The sequence below is a fragment of the Xiphias gladius genome, chromosome 19 (assembly GCF_016859285.1).
Source record: "Xiphias gladius isolate SHS-SW01 ecotype Sanya breed wild chromosome 19, ASM1685928v1, whole genome shotgun sequence".
NCBI lineage: Eukaryota > Metazoa > Chordata > Actinopteri > Istiophoriformes > Xiphiidae > Xiphias > Xiphias gladius.
In genome coordinates this window covers 2,537,700-2,554,772 of record NC_053418.1, presented here as the reverse complement: position 1 = coordinate 2,554,772, position 17,073 = coordinate 2,537,700, and the positions used below count along the sequence as shown (strand labels likewise).

The following is a 17,073-nucleotide window of genomic DNA, read 5'->3' as shown; positions in this document are numbered from 1 at the left end:
TCACGAAGATGGCATGTCTTAGCCCAAGTGTCTCAAAAGGGGTTTTTTTTGTGCCGATAACGCCTCCGACCCCCTGTTTTCGCTATCGTACTGAGCACAGACACGGAGGCCTGGGACGTGTGCGCGCGAGCTGTCGGAAGATGAAGACGTATAGCTGCCGGCCCGCGGCCTTGCTTCCTGTTTTCCCTCGGCGGAGATAAAGACGGAGGGGGTAGGGGTTACTTCGGCTTTAATGAGGAAAATGTCTTCGCCTCAGGGCTGTTATCCCCCTCAGTAGACTGTGAGCGCGTCCGGCCTGAGTTTTACGGTCGGATGTGAAGACGGGAGGTGCCGCAGAAGGACGGCGAGTAAGTCGCGACCAGAGGCTGCAGCTCACGCGTTTCACAGCATAAATAAAACATCCAGGAATCTATGAAACATAATATTTCCTCTCTAGACGTGAGCGGGCGACCTGGTTTTTCTCAGCACTTTGGTTCAGTTTTGTCCTTGAGAAAAGCCACCGAAGGTCCACTCACACAATTGTTCCGGAGCTTTCGACCGTATTACATGGTCTCTCGGCAGGTCAAGTTTGCTTAATTGTCAAGAAACTAGGTTCAAACCTTGGGCCTTGGTTGACTGGCCACTGCCATTGACCCTTGTGTATTTCAACTCTTCCCTTATATTATCATATCTGTTTTTAATTTAGATTATTTTCATGTGTGTGAATGAACCGTTCATGTGCATTTGTGTTTTCAAACTCGCTCGCCTGACATCCCCCTTTCAGGGACTAATCAAGTGTGTTTTCAATTGAACCGAGTTTTCGGAATTGGAAACAGCGACTGACAAAGCAGTCTCAAGGTTCGCTACCTACTCACTGTTTTGTCATTTAAATATGAGAACTTGCAGGAGACGTCGGCAACAAGCTCTTACCGGCAAGCGAATGTCTCGCCAGACGTGGGAAGAAAACTCAAGATACAGCATCGCTGCGTTTCGTCCACATCCACATCATGAAGTTATTTGTTAAAAAAAGGACAGAGTCACACAATAGTCAGGTTAGAACAAATCAGACTAACATTCAGGTTATTTATGATTATGTACGGAGGTATATTTTTGAGTTATAACATTTTGTAATACTGTGTTAAGTCACATTTTACTGCATATTCCTTTTGTAAAGTCTACTTCACTTTACTACGCTTTTCTTCTTTAGGAAGAATCAGAATGTTTTTCTGTCTTTTCAGGAAATATATGAGAAATTAAATCATAGTTTACAACAATAATAACTTTGTTATATCATTTAGCTTATTATGTCATGTATACGTGTTTAAAAATTGCCTCCACTGGGTTTTAGAGTTTAGTGAAAGAGGAGACAAATGTCCACTTTTTGACATCTGCGCTCCCTTGTTGCTTCTGCTCGACGAAACACGTTTTCTGGCAACAAGGCTTCTTAAACTCATTTTGGGGGGAAACATCTTAATTTCATCATTTTAAGTGAAAGTTCATCGTCTTGAGTTTAATCATTTAAAGGATACGTCCTCTACATGTGTTCCCATCTTGGCGCCAAACAAGAACCAAGTTAAGTTCTTTGTTCTAAAAAGGAACCAGACATTGTTTTCCTCCATTACTAGTTTTCAGAGCTGATGTCACAGTTTTCAGCAGCTGAAAGTGTCACTTTGCAACAAAGCTCAGATTCTCAAAGAGGAAAACAAGCTGCGTTTGGTTCCCGCAGCCCCAGACTCCCCTCGGGCTCCTGTCATCCTGCTCGACGTTTCCAGTAGGAACTTTTCTGTGAGGGTTCCGTGGGAATTAAACTGTGTCGTTGATGGGTTTTATTGTGGACTGGAAACATCTTAAAACCTTGATTGAATCAAACTGAAATTAAATCATGTCTGAGCAGGAGTGACACCTTGTAATTTATTGTGGTGACTGAGCCTCTTCACATTTCGCACAGCTAAATGTGGCTCTGCTGTTTTCATCTTCAGACAGACTTAGCTTCTGTGCCTCGTTTTGTTCCTTCCCCTCCACAAGGCCGTCCTGCATCACTAAACCCAAGGCTGCCGCAAATGAGACGCATTGATTTTGTCCTCCCACCTGTTCTTCCTTAATGGATTGATTGAGCGTGCTTCAGTATTGTCCTTTAGCCATTTGCAAATCAATTATACTGCTTAGGTGAGCTGAGCAAAGGAATGATAGCAACGCTGAGGTCATCGACGTTCAGCATTTCATTCTTATTATAGATTATTTAGCTGCATCTACTGTCAGGAAACCAAAGCTCTGACCTCTGACCCAATAACTTTTGGCTACTTTCCATGTACTTTTATATTAACTATGTATTTATTCTTCCCAGTCAGTTGTGTGATTTGTGGAATTTGATAACACCTAAAAAAGTGAAATAAAATGGGGATTCATGAGGGAAAAGTTGTGTGGGTCTCCCCACAAATCAAATTTTTTAATACCTTAAAGGAATTTACCCTTATTGATAGATGATATGAGTATCATATAGTTTTTTTTTCTTTTTTTTTCTGTATGACAAACAGCCGTTTTATCTCATTCTTATAAACAAATGACGACTACGCTAACGTTGCATTATTCAGAAGTTTGGATTAGCAGCTCGTTCGAAACTATATTTTACATCGTTATTACAACAATCAGGAGATGTGGCTGTGGGGAAATCTGATCACTGGACACAGCAGGGAAGAGGGAAATTATGATGTATGAATAAGACGAACAACATAGAGCAGGAAACGGCAGAAACGAGATCGATACCCATGTGACCGAAGGCAATAATAAATGATAAAACGCTGAGAATATTTGAAAAGCGTGAAATTTGAGCAGTTTATAAATGATTATACACTATTAAGATACAACACAGTGTGTGTATGTAATACATATGAGCATAAATTGGCCCAGTGTTTCTAGTGTTTAAAAATGACTTATTGAAACATGAACAGAGTCGTGAGTTTACGTTTAAAATTTAACAACATATATAAAAATAACAATTCAGGCACATGATTCCTGAAATACACAGAAGAGGACAGTTTAATTTTGGGATTGTGTATGTTCGTTGGTCGACTGAATTTTGTGTGTTTGTTACAGGCTATTACGCTGTGTCGCAGCAAGTTTTTTTGAGCGATTATTTTGAACATCGATCCACCTGCTGAGAGCCCACGGTAACGTCTTAAAATGTGTTGTTTGGTCCGGTGTGCTGATGGAAAACAGAGAAAAGGCAAATATTCACAACTGAGAAGCTATAACTAGGGATTCTTCAGCTTTTTAACTTGAAATAAAAACACTAAACATTTATGTGCATCTCCTATGATGATCAAGTTGGGTAAAAATCTTCCACGGATCTCCAAAGCTCAGATTTTCCCCACATATGGCCTCCGTAAGCCTCTTGGAGCCCCCCTGGGGTCCTCAGACCAACAGACCATCTAAGGAGCTTTGAAACCTGCCGCTGAGGCAGTGGTGCCACCCGCTGGCGACTGCGATGAACTGCCAGACAGTCAGTATGTCAGTGTGTCATTGAGAGCAGACAATGAGCAAAAAAACAAACAAACATTATCACCAGCAGGGTTTCATAACGTGGTTTATTGATTATGGAAGTTAAAATTATATCAGAGCAGAACAGTAAAGAGATGGATAAGCAGGTAACAAAGAGGAATAGTGACACAGCAACATCAAATAGGTTCATTTATGGAGTTGGATTTCCTGGAAGTTTAATGTAAGGAACTATGTGAAATGGTCCTCACTGACTAGTACGAATGAATTTCCTCGAAAGAAAAAGCTCCAGTTAAACTTATTAAATTGTTATTTATTCTGAACTGCTTTGCACTACAAATTGTATTAGCAAGTAATTGGAATTATATAAATCAAGTTAGTGTAACTTGTATAAAATTACACAGTGCTTTGTAGGAAACCTCCCGGGAAATGATTAGTACATTATTCAAAAACAGATTATTAAAAATTAATAATCCCTTAATTCGGTTTTATGTCAAAATTTTGAAAAAGCTATTTATATATAAATGTTGAGTAACTGTTGCGTGAACAACCAAACCGATGACTGATTGATTTGTTTATTGTATTTACAAATTAGTTGGATTTAGCCATTTAGTTAAAGAATGATCACAAAGTTATGAAAAAAAAAAACCCAAACCCTCATCAAATTGCCATCAATTACTTTCCATCCATTTATGAATATATTTTATAATAATTTAAGTAACTTTCTGATTCAAATTAAAAGTTACAGAGATTTAACGTCACATTAAACAAACTGGACAGAGCTGGACAAGCTTATCTCATATAATGAAGACCTTCAGCACAGACTAACTCATTATTATTGTATAGAATTAAACAGAATTCCCTCTTCAGTGTGTACTGGCTGCAGTACTACTGTACAGCAGCACTTTAGCTGTAACATCTTCTACATTTGGCCAGTTTATGAACAGGCAGAGGAAAAAATAACCCCACGAAAATGCAAATAAAGCTACGAAAAAAAGTTGGTCTTTTGGTGGTGGCTTCTCTTCACGACAAATAAAGTCCCTGTGCAAGTTTACAAGTCGTTTCCTCTTGTATTTTGTACGAAGATGAGCGGAGAAAGCGGACACTCAAGGTGAAGGGTTAAAATACGGGAAAACTGAAGGAGAGCGAAAGCGAGGAAAAGGACAACATGTTGATGTTAGGACCCGTAATCTCCTCCGCAAGCGTTTAGCCTTTTCACCAGCGCCACCTCAATCAGACCGAAACACGACAGTACGACTTCAGCCAGCGCTGGCTGTTTTCATGTTGAAAGATCCATTTTTAATGGTTACATGTAAGTTCCAACAGCTGTCTGTTGCCCTGAGATTACAAAGTAGTTGCCAGTAGTTTGAAGAAGAAACACACAGGCAGAGTAGAAGTGAAAGACCGGAGGCCTGGGGTGTGAGTCCCAAGCAGGTTTCCTCTTGGCCTCCGGTGGAGAGTGAGCTAGTCGTCTCCTCCACAGATGGCCTTCACACAGTCACCGTGGTCTCCCGACAGATCGGACTGGGGGACACAACACAAACGGGGAGAAAAGCGTCTAGCTGTCACACTCACCGCCACGTCCCGCATTTTACAAAGTCAGCTTAGTTCAACTAGCTTTCAATTCTCAGTGGGTTTTTTTTGCTAGAGAAGGTTGTTTGATTAGTTTTACTAAATGTGACGCTGTTGTTTTTGTCCTTATAATGAGCTAAATGTGTGTTTCGAGTTCTCTGCTTGAGCTGTTTTTAGGTTTTTATGTCCAAGTGAAGTTTCAAGTCTGTCAGGGAAAGTCTCGAGTCATTTAGGACGTCAAGCCTTCATCGGGAAGTTGGGAGTCTCTGAAGTCGTTCAGAACTGAACTAACAGTATTCTTACATAGCTAAGAGCTTGTTCTCCAGCAGTGGCCAGGTCTTTCCTCATTGTTCTGGGATTTTACCTGGTTTCTTAGCTTGAGACTTACAGGTTTTTGCTTCTGAATCTCAAGTCAAATCTCAGGTAAATCAATTCTCACAGCGTCCAAGTCCAACTCTAGTCTCAAGTCCTTGTTTTTGTGATTTAACACTGCATCGATTCAAAGTCTCTACTCTAAATGTCTGGTGCAATATTGGATTGCTTTGTTAACATTCAACAACTACAGCTCCCATGAGTCTTAGCCATAGCTGCCACTGTCAAAACCTCAAGTGACTGTAGTTGTTGAAAGATAACAAAATTGTTTTACTTCTGTTAAAAGGACAAAGTGCTTAGATTTTACTGTGTGGTACTGAAGTACAGCTTTGTACCTGGCTAACCCATGAGCTACAAGAACGTATATGGTAGTAGAGGAATCCTTGTCTTCACAATTTCACCTCCTCTTAATTTCCCCTGGGCTTCATTATTCCTGTACATAGCCAAAAAACAAACAAAAAACAAACAAACTGATGTTCTTATCCTAACTCGGGGACCTTAATTGAGCCAGTAACACTTTCTTATGCTTCCAGAGCAGCTCTCCCTCTACGATATGTGGATAGACACCTGTCAGAGCGGCTACAACGGAATACAAACTTCCCCCTACAGCTAAAATTAACAAATGACTGGCTGTTTGCTTCAGCTGCTGATTCACTGCCCCAGTTGTCTTTCAGTTTGCCTCTAGGGTGTCTTTTGTTAACTCTCTGATGAGTTTGATCAAGACTGGAGACCCAAACTACCTGAGCAACCAGACGATGCAAAATAAAGGACACAACCTTTAACACATAGAGTGTTGTTTACGGAATCTTTTTCATCCTTCGCCTATGAGAAGTTTTTTCGATTTAATGAAATCGCATCGAGTCTCATTTAAAACGTTCGGAACAGATTATTTTTGTGTTCGTATGAAGAGTCGTTCCGGCCTCTTTCCATCTCACACAGCTCCAGTTATCCAGCAGACTAGTCATTTTGTCTCAGTACAGTCTCCGCGTGTTTCAGAGGACCCTCGGGCTCCTGCATTATTCAAGAGTATTTGGCTTCACAGACATCGGAGTGGCTCGCCCAAGAAAATCAAGCTGCTGTCAATTCAGGTCAGTGGGATCGTACTTCGTGTTCTACTGATGGATCGATCCTCACAGACGCCAGCACATTGGCGGAGCAGGCTCAGTCAAATTGGAGCTCCAGAGACCAGTACAACCCTCTGCTCACACTGGATTTGTAGTGAATTTGCAGTGGGTTGTCGCAAAGCGCGTGCAGACAAGATTTATGGGTGGATGCTGTAGCCGAAATGTACCGGGATGCACCCTGTGCCGCCTGGTTACTACAGCAGCGTATGACTTAATTCAAACTTTGATTTACTGAGTAAGGATTCGGAGGACGAATACCAGTCAATCAAAACTAAAACAGACCCTGGTGCATGTGACAAAAGGAGGGGTTCCTCACCTCGATGGCTGAGTGCAGTGAGTAGCTGTAGAGCCTCTTGAACTCCGCCTTAATGTCCCGCAGATCGGTCTCAGACCGACTCACCATGATCCGGTTCAGAGTCGCCTCGTCCGTTCCGCCGCCCTGAAAGCGGGATTGGTAGAGCAGCACCACATTCTCACACTCGTTTTCGCTCCCTTTCCCCAGGCTACTACATCCCAACTCTAAAGTCTCAAACAACCATTTACCAGAATTTGTAACTTCGAGTGCTGCAGATGACAGGAGGAGCAAACTTCAATTTATTTATGTATTTATCATCATCATCATCATCATCATCAGTAAAGTTACATAGCTGCTACAGTAGAGACATGTTATGTCGAATTTTTTCTGGTGTACAGCTACACAACATTAAACCAGTTACTGATTTTAATGCTGTGGCTGATGGGTGTATATACTTTCTGTACTCTCTTTGTATAGAAGGAAATATTTTCTTGATTGAACACAGCTTTGATGCTATGGACTGGACGCCGTACATTCTTTTTACAGCGATCGGCAACTGAAAAAGTGCGATAAAAACAGTGTGTTCACCTTCATGCTCTCATACAGGCGTTCTGCAAAGTAGGCCGGTACGCTCTTCACACATTTCACTGGAGGAGTGACAAAAGTTGCAAACACCACCAGGATATAAGCGACATTTTTTACATAGATGAAAGGTGAATGTTTCTCTTTTTTTTTTCCCTCATTTTGTCCACATACTTTTGGCCATACAGCATAAGTGCTATAGAGCATATCAATAAAAAGACTGGTTTACCTATAGCCAGCAGCAGTTCCTCCAGCTCTCCTGACATCTCCCCTTCGATGCTTTGTTGCAGGGTCTTTCCACTGATGTTCCTGTACTCAACAAGAGCTGCACAATAAAAGGGCAGAAAGAGGGTCTCACTGTGCATTTCCAGACACTGCAAGTCCAACATTTTTTGTGAAAACACAATATGATTCAAATATGTCACACTTTGTCTGAGTTGAGGTACGCTTCTTTGGCAGAGGATGTCGATAAATTTAGATTCGTCTGTGCCCCACTTTTTCTCCCCAGCATCGTAAAGAGCCTGGGTGGGTAGAGAGAAAAAAATAAATAAAAAACAAACGGTTAAAGATGGAATCAACACAGAGAGAGACAATCAGCGTTTGTATAAAAACATTTTCTCTACGAAGACGAGTTAAAACACGCATCATACTGCACCTTGGCGTCTACTTTTGCCGTCTCTGTATTCACAGTGGCGCTCTCATCCCTCTTACCCTGGAAAAAACAAAACTTGAACTTAGGTTACATCAGGGAGCGTCAGGGAGTAAAAGGAGAGGGTTTTCTAAATTCACCCAATTTTAAGCCTTTTATATCCCTCTTTCAAAACACTGAGACTGTAAAGTAAGCCACTGGTGGATCCGCGGTTACAAACTCCGAGCAGCCACATTGTGTTGAGTATTTGCGATGATTGCTGAACCTCATTATTATAGTCATGTTTTCTCCTGTTTGTCATTTGTGACACTCTTTTCTTTCTTAACTATCATTTTCATTTTATCTTACACATTTACATATATCATATTTAAGTACTGTTTTTTTTTTCCTTTTCTTAATTTCTCTTGGGGGAAGAAAACATGATGCGTAATACGGAAATATGACCCGATTCCTACAAAATAAAATTACATATATAAAAAAAACGTGTTCACTTAAACCAGACTGTGAGGTACAGTATGTTTTACTTTTTAAATCACTCAATTTTTGCACACCCATTTCTCCACACTGTCTTGCACACTACGGGTCTCATGTTAGCTAGATAAGACGTAATTCTGAAAATGGATGCACTGTTCACAGTTTGCCTTTATATTGCAACGACAAACCTCGGCCAGGAGGAGCAGTGCCTTGGAGAAGTCTCCGGAAACTTCCCCCCTCAGGTCAAGGGTCAACTGCTTCTCCGTCTCTGTGGAGGAAAAACATCCAGGATACAACAGGAGATTGTGACATTTTAGAACGTAACAAGACATTCATCATTTCAGCAAGTTTTTCAGTCTAATGCTTTTGGATGGTTCGCCACAGAATTTGTTACAGACATTCATTCTCCGACATTGACAATATTTAGTCTTTCTGTATGAAAAACACTAACTTAAAAAAAAATATCTACAAAAGAACAGTTCCACTATAATTGTGCAAATAAATTTTACTGCTCTAACCATTTTTATTAGGATCTTTAGAATGAAGGCTGCTGACAGTCTTTACCTTTCAAATAGACGTCGCAGAGAGCTTGGATTTGTTGGTTGGATCTGGATGCAAAGATTTCAATCAAGATGCCGTCTTTAGTTCCAGCTCCCTACGATAACACATTGCGTTACTTTCCCACATGGAGCTAACTGTCTAAACTGCATTTACTTCAAGAACAACAACGAGTTAAAGGCAGACTAAGATTTAAGATCACTGGCTTTAGTCTCTCAAAACAACATGTCCACGGTTTGAAAAAAGGCTGAATGAAAATCATTGGATTCTCATATTCTACTAGTAGTTAGATTGTTTAAATTGTACATTTAAATGACTGTCGTTGTCCTGAATATAAACCTTATTTTCTGCAATGACGAACGTGACATTTTGGTTGTAATCAATCTATTGACTTCCTGTATGTTCTTACACATATCCCTTAAAAACCACCTAAAAAATAACTGAATTGCCTCTTGATCTGTGCATACATCTGGTTCATTGTACAGCTCAGCTTTCCTTCTCATTGCAGGTTGAGGGTCAGGCTGATTAAATAAACAATAACTTAAATTAACTAAACACTAATGCAGAGACAAACTGAGGAGGGTTGGAAAAATGTAGCGCTTAAATACAACTGTCGTAGCCCTTAAAGGTACTCTTTCCATGCACATTTAACTTTAACGTTAAAAATAAAAGTAAGGAATTGCTAGGGGGCACATTTAAAGGGTTATTTTACCTACCAGTTTGGTTATGTGGCTGTGTAAAAATCTTTTTCAGGAAAAAGGCCTCTATTCATTGGTAAAGCTATTAAATAAAACTTGAGGCAATGATAAAAGTAAGAAAAACTGACTCTCATGGCCCGCATCACTTCGTGGCAGTCGTACGCTGCCGGAGGGGTGACGAGTGCCACCAGCAGGTCCTCAAAGTCACCGTGGGTGTCGCCTTTCAGGTCCTCCAGGAGTGTCTATGACGTAAACGCAGCCCATCAGTTTTCAAAGAGAAGCCTACTCATATTTGTGCAACGCACAACCACACCCGTGCAAATACACACTGGCCTCTGGCCTTCAGCTACACGCAGGCTCATTACCAGAGCACACACAGAAACCGTGATTTTTTTTCTTCACGTCAGAGCTTCACAGGACTACACGTTAAAGTCTAATCTTTTGGAGCTTGAATCGAATCAAGTGAGCAGGAACAGATAGTAGCTCTGGCTGAACACATTTATTTCCCTAATATAAATGATTCATTTCAGATGTTTCAACTGCAACTGCAGAACCGAACTATCTGTTCTACTGAGTTAGGCCAGTCTTAGTTTTGCCTTTTAGACTAGTGTCAATATGAATTAGAGTTGAAATAAACAGAAACTGAGACTCATTATTCTCACAACTTAAGCAGCCACCCTAAATTCCGGCTGTCTGGCTAAAAGCCGCATTTGAATTACAACCGCCGGTGACACCTGCCACCAAAAATGAGGAAAAACTAGCTCATAATGCGCGGAACGCTAAAAATGCTGTGGAGTCAGCAGCGAGAGGAGAAAGGGTGTTGAGAGAACCTGTTCCATGCAGGTTCAGGTTAAAGCTTTTGTTACAGCTTAGCAGCCATGACTCATTCTGCTCAAACATGCATTTCCCACGAACACAGGCTCATGGCTCAACACAAAATAAGTGCAAATAGAGCAGCAAAGAAAAAAAACCCTCCTTTTCTGAGCTGGTGTGCGTTGCTGGTGCTGTCTTAAACACAAACACAATCTGTAACTCACGGTGGATAAAGGACAACAGGAGTGACATCTTACTCTGCCAGTGGCTTCCTGATAAGCTTCACAGATGAGCTGCCTCTGATCGTTGCTTCTCTGGGTCAAAATGTCAATCAGGATCTTCTCTTTTGTGCCTGCGACATTTTTAAAAAGGAACCAGAGGGAGGCACATCAATAAACGTGACAAAAATGAAATAATGAAAAGTTTATACACACACACACACTTGCAGCGTCGAGACCGTGATTAACACCAGGAAACCTGGATTACGGGTGTTGTGGGGAACATACATCTGTTAACCCAGTCACATGGTGGGGACTTGACTTCCTTGACTTTAGGGTGAAGACTTGGTTTGAGGTTATCGTAAGTTTAGGTTTAAGGTAGACGCACAGTTTGTTATTCCCCCTCCGCCAGGGGTCTCTCGATCAAAACAATAACAAAGACGTCGTGAAGTAGCGTGGGATCATGGGAGTCGTCGTCTTCACCACCGCTGCCAATGAAAATGTGACTCAGGCAGAACGCGTAAATCACAACTTATTAAATATTTAGTTTATAACCGGGCTAAGTTTGAACCGACGCACAGCTGGTGCAACAGGCTGACTTGTTAATTATGTGTAACGTATCCTGCATTTTAAGTCAGTGCCATAGACATGGTTTACACCAATAATTGCATGAGCACAAAACCACTGGAATAAACCACTGACGCCAACGTCATCCACACAGGACGCACCACTCGGTATTTAGAAAAGGAAGACTGTTGAATTGAACACAGATATTGCAAAATGGTTTCTGTACACTACATTAAGTGTAAGTAACGGCTAAAACACGATAGTCTATCATGTCCTTTCTGTCTCTCTAGTGCTTCTGTCGACACGTGCATACGTCACAGGGAGGCACCGAGAGATCCTCACTGGATGTCTCCGCGTCACCCATGAGACCATGAGACCTGAAAAGTTTGTCGCGTGGCGGTGCCGTTGGGGCGGGAAACCGTGCTGTCATCCCCAGCTGCCGTGTGCGCACAACACGAGATAAACACCCAGACCCACGTGGCCAGCACACCGGTCTCACAGTAGCAGCGTTATAATTACGGTTGGCTACTGCAGCCACCTCACTCCTGTTCCCTTCTTTAGATAGATGTTCCTTTTGGTAGAAATGAGTGATTGCAGTTATTTTGTACATTTTAAAATGATTAATAAATATTAAATAATTAAACTATTATTATTATTATTATTATATGTATTATATTGTTCCATAGTGCCTTATTCATAAAGGCACTGCATGTCACAATAATGGTGAGAGCAATTACAGACAGAATAAAACATTTTTTATAAACATTAGTAGACATTTATTTATATCTGAATCAAAAAATAAATATTGCTTCTGTGTAGAATTTGTGTTTTACATTGACTATTTACATTTTAAGACTTTGTTTTGTGTGTTGTGGTAGCAAATGTGCAGAAATAACAGTTTGGTGGATGAAGTGACCTAATAAATGAAAAACAAACAACAAGCAGTCCAGCTGGTTCAGTTGACCGGTGAGTTCAGAACACCGGGGTTCAGAAGAACGAGATTCTAGTTCAGCGCTCGTCTCTCGTGGTGTAGGGCTGGGCCCTGTGCGGTGAAAGACATTGCATTCAGATGAGCAGGAATAACTACAATTTCATCTCAGAAATGTACTGACTAAATGTACTGGCCATACCAGCAGTCAATCAGTCAGACTTAAAACACCACCACCATCTTTACTCTGCAGACTTTGCATGGCTACAGATCTCTCATTCTCCCAGAATTCCTTGATTGCTCCTAGGCGGTAGGAGTCTCGAATATTGAAGAAGGTGTCCTTCCCAACAGAGCCCATGTTCATGTAATTGTACATGGTTTGATATCTCGCAGTAGTTATTCCCAGACAGGAGCCTGTTTGCAGCCATCATCAAGTCCCCTGCCTGCATTCCGTATCTGAGTGTGGGCTGCGAGTCCCACGAACATATCTGGTGGCCAATGGAACATATCTGTAAGATACAGATGCAGTAAGCTAGTGATAGACATACAAACTAATAAGTCACATTCAGTCACATGTGTGGAATAAAGAGGCAGAATGGGCAAACCTCTGAATCAGAATCAGAACCAGAGACAACAGGCACAAGCAATTTGGCAAGCTGAGAAGCCCATTCTCAGTTTAAGACTCCTTGTCAGAGTTTAAAGGTCTTCTGCAAATCACCGTCTACAAGACAAAACCACCCCCACTCTATGGACAATGTTTGTCCTGCCAGTATTCTCAGTCTCGGACGGTACGCCTACGCACATTGGCAGTCACAGAACAGTACTTAATCCCGGAGCGAAGCAGCAGATGCCAGGGATTGACAGGATTTACATCTGGCTGCCTTTGAAAGCTCACAACCTGGTTCCTTGGATGTGAAAAATTTACTCGTTCAATAAACTCGATTCTGATTCTGACAAACCTTAGACAAATGGATGGGATGTAGTCCTCATCAGAAGTACTATCTTCACTGGCTGTTTCCCATGTGTCGTCATCATCTGGGTCTTTCCAGTCAATCCTGCAAAAAAAAAAAAAAAAAAACCAAAACAAACACTCAGTAACTCACTGGAGTACACACACACAGCTCAAGTGTAAAACAGTGCATCAGAATAATACTCACACTGTGTTTTGAAGATCAACACTCATCTTAGAGAAGCTAAACAAAACACAGAGAAAGAAAAATATTAGCTTATAACGGATGGATAACACTGGCCTGGTGGGGAAACGAGCATGCACCACGCCGGCCCTTCCTGGCTCGCGACGCCCACCCCTGGTGTCTATCTTGTAAGAAAGTACTGTATGCTACAGGAATTTAACACACAGCTTAGTGTTAGAATTTAAAACACTCAACACCACACTTCTTTAAATAGCACCACAGCTAGAAATCACCTTTCATGTAGGACCCGTTCTTCTATTTCTGCCATGGAAAGGTTTTCAGTTCCAGGCTCCAGAGACATTCAGATAGTTCAGCTTTCCTTACCTGCGTGATGGTGCCATGGCAGAGAGGCGGCGCACAGGCATCCTGGGTCTCTTGCTAGGAGTTGAAGCGGACGGTCCTCCTTTTTGGTAACTGTTCAATTTAAAAAAAAAATTTAAATAAAAAAAAACTATTTTTTCATGTGCCAGCAACTGATAATGCGTAACTATAACGACAACTGTAACTACATCGATATAACACGTCAAAACACATCTGACTTCACAGGTTAAGAAAACAAAAACAGTCAACTAATGTGTAGCACTCAGGAATAGTAAGGTCTATTTTTCCCACAAAGGAGGGCGGATTAGTAAAATGCTCTCTGAACATATTTTCTATCTGTATAATAATAATAATAATAATAATAATAATAATCTCTCTCTCTCGTGCTGAAAAACGAGTTAGCTGTCGGTATCATCCCACTGACGTTACTAACGGACAGCTAGCTAACGTTAGCTAACCCAGCAGACTGCCCTCAGTGCCCGTGTTTCGATCACGTCGGCCAAACGGGTGCTTACCTGTCTAGCAGGACACACGCGAGATCGGCGTCTCTCTGTAGCCCCAGCTTGTCGCGAAGCTCCCTCCACCTCGGAAACGCCACGCCAATATTTACCCGCGTCTTGGCCCGCTTCTTGTCCCATAACCTTCTCGGGTCGTTCGCCCGACCCGTGCGTTTGCGCGTCGCGCGAAGAGCCCCGGCGACCGAAAGCGCAGCCGACGGCAGCGAATAATCGTGATCCATCGACAACCAACCGAGGGGGAAAGGCAACGGAAAGGCAACAGGCAGGCAACAGGCAGGCAACAGGCAGGCAACAGGCTGGCTGGCTGGCTGGCTTCTTCTTGTTGTTGTTGTTGTTCTTGTTGTTGTTGTTGTTGTTGTTGTTGTTCTTGTTCTTCTTCCTCCTCCTGTTTTTCTTTTTTCCCGCACTCGCTGACGTTTGTTTACCGTGGGGTTTTTTTCCGGCACAGGGGCTATGACGCCATCGACTGGCGACCAAATGTAACGGACCGTTTGCCTTGATTATAAGTGGGGCTTTCTCTAGGTCCGAGAATTGTGGGAAACATTTGGGCTCATTGGGGTCAGTTTACTACTCGACAAAACTTTATAACATCGGTCTCGTCGCTTTTAGTCATTTTAATCCAGAAATGCTACATATTATACCTTCAGGGTTACAAGCGGTTACGGTTTTGGGTATTGAATGTAAGCCAGTGTCATGTTATCTGAAGTGATGGAATGTGTGTGTGTTTGTTTGAGAGAGTGTGTGTGTGTTTCTACCAATTCCTTCGATGGCCGTCCTCAGAGCCTCAGCGTCGTCCCCTGCATCAAGGTCCGCTTTGGGCCCGATGGTTCCTCTCTCTCCAGGCTGAGGAAAACGGTGACATTCACCAGCGTCAGTGTGTATTTCGTTTCCCGCGGTTTTCACCACGTGTGCAGTGACAGGTGTCAGTGTTGGACCTACTTTGGCTGAGGAGGAGGAGGAGGAGGAGGGAGAGTCCACGAGACTTTCCAAGTCATCCTGCGGAGTGTTGACACGGTTTTGTTTAAAATGTGGGATCAGTCAAAACCTCATCAAAAGATAGAAGCACAGAACTCGCCTTACCCATAAAGACGCCATGATGACTACAGAAAAGTTCCTCTGTAAAAAAAATAAATAAAGAAGACACATTCGGAGTTAAACTTTATTGTTATTTTGTGATTCATGGTGACAAGCTCTATGTTAGCACCTCCATTCTTGTCAAATGTGCTGCCAAACTACATTCATAAAACAGCGCATTTTCAACAAGCGTCAATATGCAGAAATTTCGCGCATTGTTTCTGGTACTCAACGCGGTTTACCATAGCAATTTACTGTTTTTTTAATTTAAACACGAAACACGTTTAAATAAAAAACATGAATGATACCAATTTTAATCCACTGCACCACAGTTAGCTTGAGCAGCGCCTCGCGCAATAATGTTATCATTGGACTTCAGTTTAACTTGAACGCGGATTAATCTCACAGGAAAAAAGGTCCAATCTCGAGAATAAAGCCAGAGTTCTGGCGTTGTTGTGTTGCCCCCAGGTCTGCAAACTGATTCCCAGACCACTGCTGATTTTTTTTCGAAAGTTATCTGTGCTGCTGGGACATTTAAGGACTTCGAGGCAGCCGCATCAAAACTGAAGTCTTTAATAACGATAAATAAATAAAAAAACAACAAGTATCATCAAGTCGAGTTTATTTGTGACACTTCTGTCAAAATTAAAAAAGTTAGTGTAATCACGACCTTAGAGTACTCTAGGGTACTTTTTTTTTTCCATAGGACGTGTGATATAGGATTTCTGTTTAGTACTGTCGTGTATCATCTGTCAAAGTGTTAAACATCCGTGTCGCGCTGGCTCATCTCCGGTAGGATGAGCTGCTCTGCCGAATAAAACAAAAACAAAAAAAAAACAAACCTTCCAGACTCAGTGAAGGAACGTTACACCACCGTGGAAATGTAACAGATCCAAAAAATAAATAAATAAAATTTACAACAGCAAAAATACTACTGGAAATAATATGATACGCTGATGCTACAGGAGACAAAACACTAATTCACGGTAAAATAAAACAACCACATATTCACGGTAACGCCCCCGAGAAACACGAACAGACGACTGGGTTTTTGTTTGGTGAAAAGACAGGAATTTTTTTAAAAATGAACTACGATTAAGATGCCGTCAACTTCGGAAGTATGCAGTACAGTTTTATGGGAACAGAACGAATACGCCGCGTTTTCCGCTCAGGCAACGCGGACTTCAGCTCGCTCTCAACCCGCAACTCTGCCACTCCGAAGATTCTTCCGGTCACCGCGAAACGCCAAACGAACAAGAAGTGGACTGACAGAGAACAAAAAAAAAAAAAAAGGGTTCGTTTGGGAAGAAACCACAGAAAACCTCACCTGGATGCGTGGTCTGAAGCGGACTCGTTTTTCCGCCACACCTGAAATCCACCTGAAGAGTCAGCTGGCCACGCCCATTCAGCACAGGCAGGTGCTGCCTTCAGGGACGGCTCGTAAACCTTACGTTTGACCTCTTAAACGCTTGCTATGGAGAAGAATTAAATCACTCTTGATATTAAGCACAATAACCGTCATTCTTTAATTACTCATCCTATTTCACTCTTGGTTTCGGTTTGGTTGCTGTTTTTTAAAATCTGCCACTTCCTCGTTATACTTGTTGTGTTTTTTGATCTTGGCATTTGCTTCTCTAAACTGT

At 41.9% G+C, this 17,073-nt stretch overlaps 2 protein-coding genes across 4 annotated transcripts; both read right to left on the bottom strand.

The window, feature by feature from the left end:
- Positions 1–4,045: 4,045 nt before the first annotated feature.
- On the bottom strand, positions 4,046–16,849 carry anxa3a (annexin A3a). 2 transcript variants are annotated; one of them, XM_040154912.1, is made up of 14 exons: positions 16,758–16,849; positions 15,437–15,472; positions 15,296–15,352; positions 15,112–15,199; positions 10,869–10,963; positions 9,927–10,040; positions 9,107–9,197; positions 8,731–8,810; positions 8,075–8,131; positions 7,847–7,940; positions 7,649–7,744; positions 7,426–7,484; positions 6,859–6,981; positions 4,046–4,998 (listed from the first exon to the last, which is right to left on the bottom strand). In XM_040154912.1, exons 2-14 carry the CDS (start codon positions 15,449–15,451, stop codon positions 4,939–4,941), a joined length of 1,029 nt encoding a protein of 342 aa, XP_040010846.1. In that variant the 5' UTR covers positions 15,452–15,472; positions 16,758–16,849; the 3' UTR covers positions 4,046–4,938. The 2 variants fall into 2 exon arrangements, with proteins under 2 accessions (XP_040010846.1, XP_040010847.1); XM_040154913.1 differs by lacking the exon at positions 16,758–16,849 and adding an exon at positions 16,560–16,690.
- On the bottom strand, positions 12,197–14,649 carry si:ch211-40k21.5 (uncharacterized protein LOC100332117 homolog). Of its 2 annotated transcripts, XR_005709498.1 has the most exons (6): positions 14,354–14,649; positions 13,842–13,931; positions 13,482–13,517; positions 13,284–13,379; positions 12,527–12,833; positions 12,197–12,438 (listed from the first exon to the last, which is right to left on the bottom strand). XR_005709498.1 is itself a non-coding variant. In XM_040154915.1 (5 exons), the coding sequence occupies exons 1-5, from the start codon at positions 14,575–14,577 to the stop codon at positions 12,755–12,757; spliced, it is 525 nt and encodes a 174-aa protein (XP_040010849.1). In that variant the 5' UTR covers positions 14,578–14,649; the 3' UTR covers positions 12,197–12,754. The 2 variants fall into 2 exon arrangements, 1 of the variants encoding a protein (XP_040010849.1); XM_040154915.1 differs by having other exon boundaries at positions 12,197–12,833.
- Positions 16,850–17,073: the final 224 nt, after the last annotated feature.

Excerpts from the sequence above, each read along its gene's own strand:
- si:ch211-40k21.5 (XM_040154915.1), bottom strand. The coding sequence starts at position 14,577 with ATGGATCACGATTATTCGCTGCCGTCGGCTGCGCTTTCGGTCGCCGGG. Across the intron at positions 13,932-14,353 it reads GCGTGTGTCCTGCTAGACAG|TTACCAAAAAGGAGGACCGT; the intron begins GTAAGCACCCGT and ends TAAATTGAACAG. Across the intron at positions 12,834-13,283 it reads ATCCCATCCATTTGTCTAAG|ATATGTTCCATTGGCCACCA; the intron begins GTTTGTCAGAAT and ends TGTATCTTACAG.
- anxa3a (XM_040154912.1), bottom strand. Across the intron at positions 10,041-10,868 it reads ATCAGGAAGCCACTGGCAGA|ACACTCCTGGAGGACCTGAA; the intron begins GTAAGATGTCAC and ends TTTACGTCATAG. Across the intron at positions 4,999-6,858 it reads CACTGCACTCAGCCATCGAG|TCCGATCTGTCGGGAGACCA; the intron begins GTGAGGAACCCC and ends TGTGTCCCCCAG.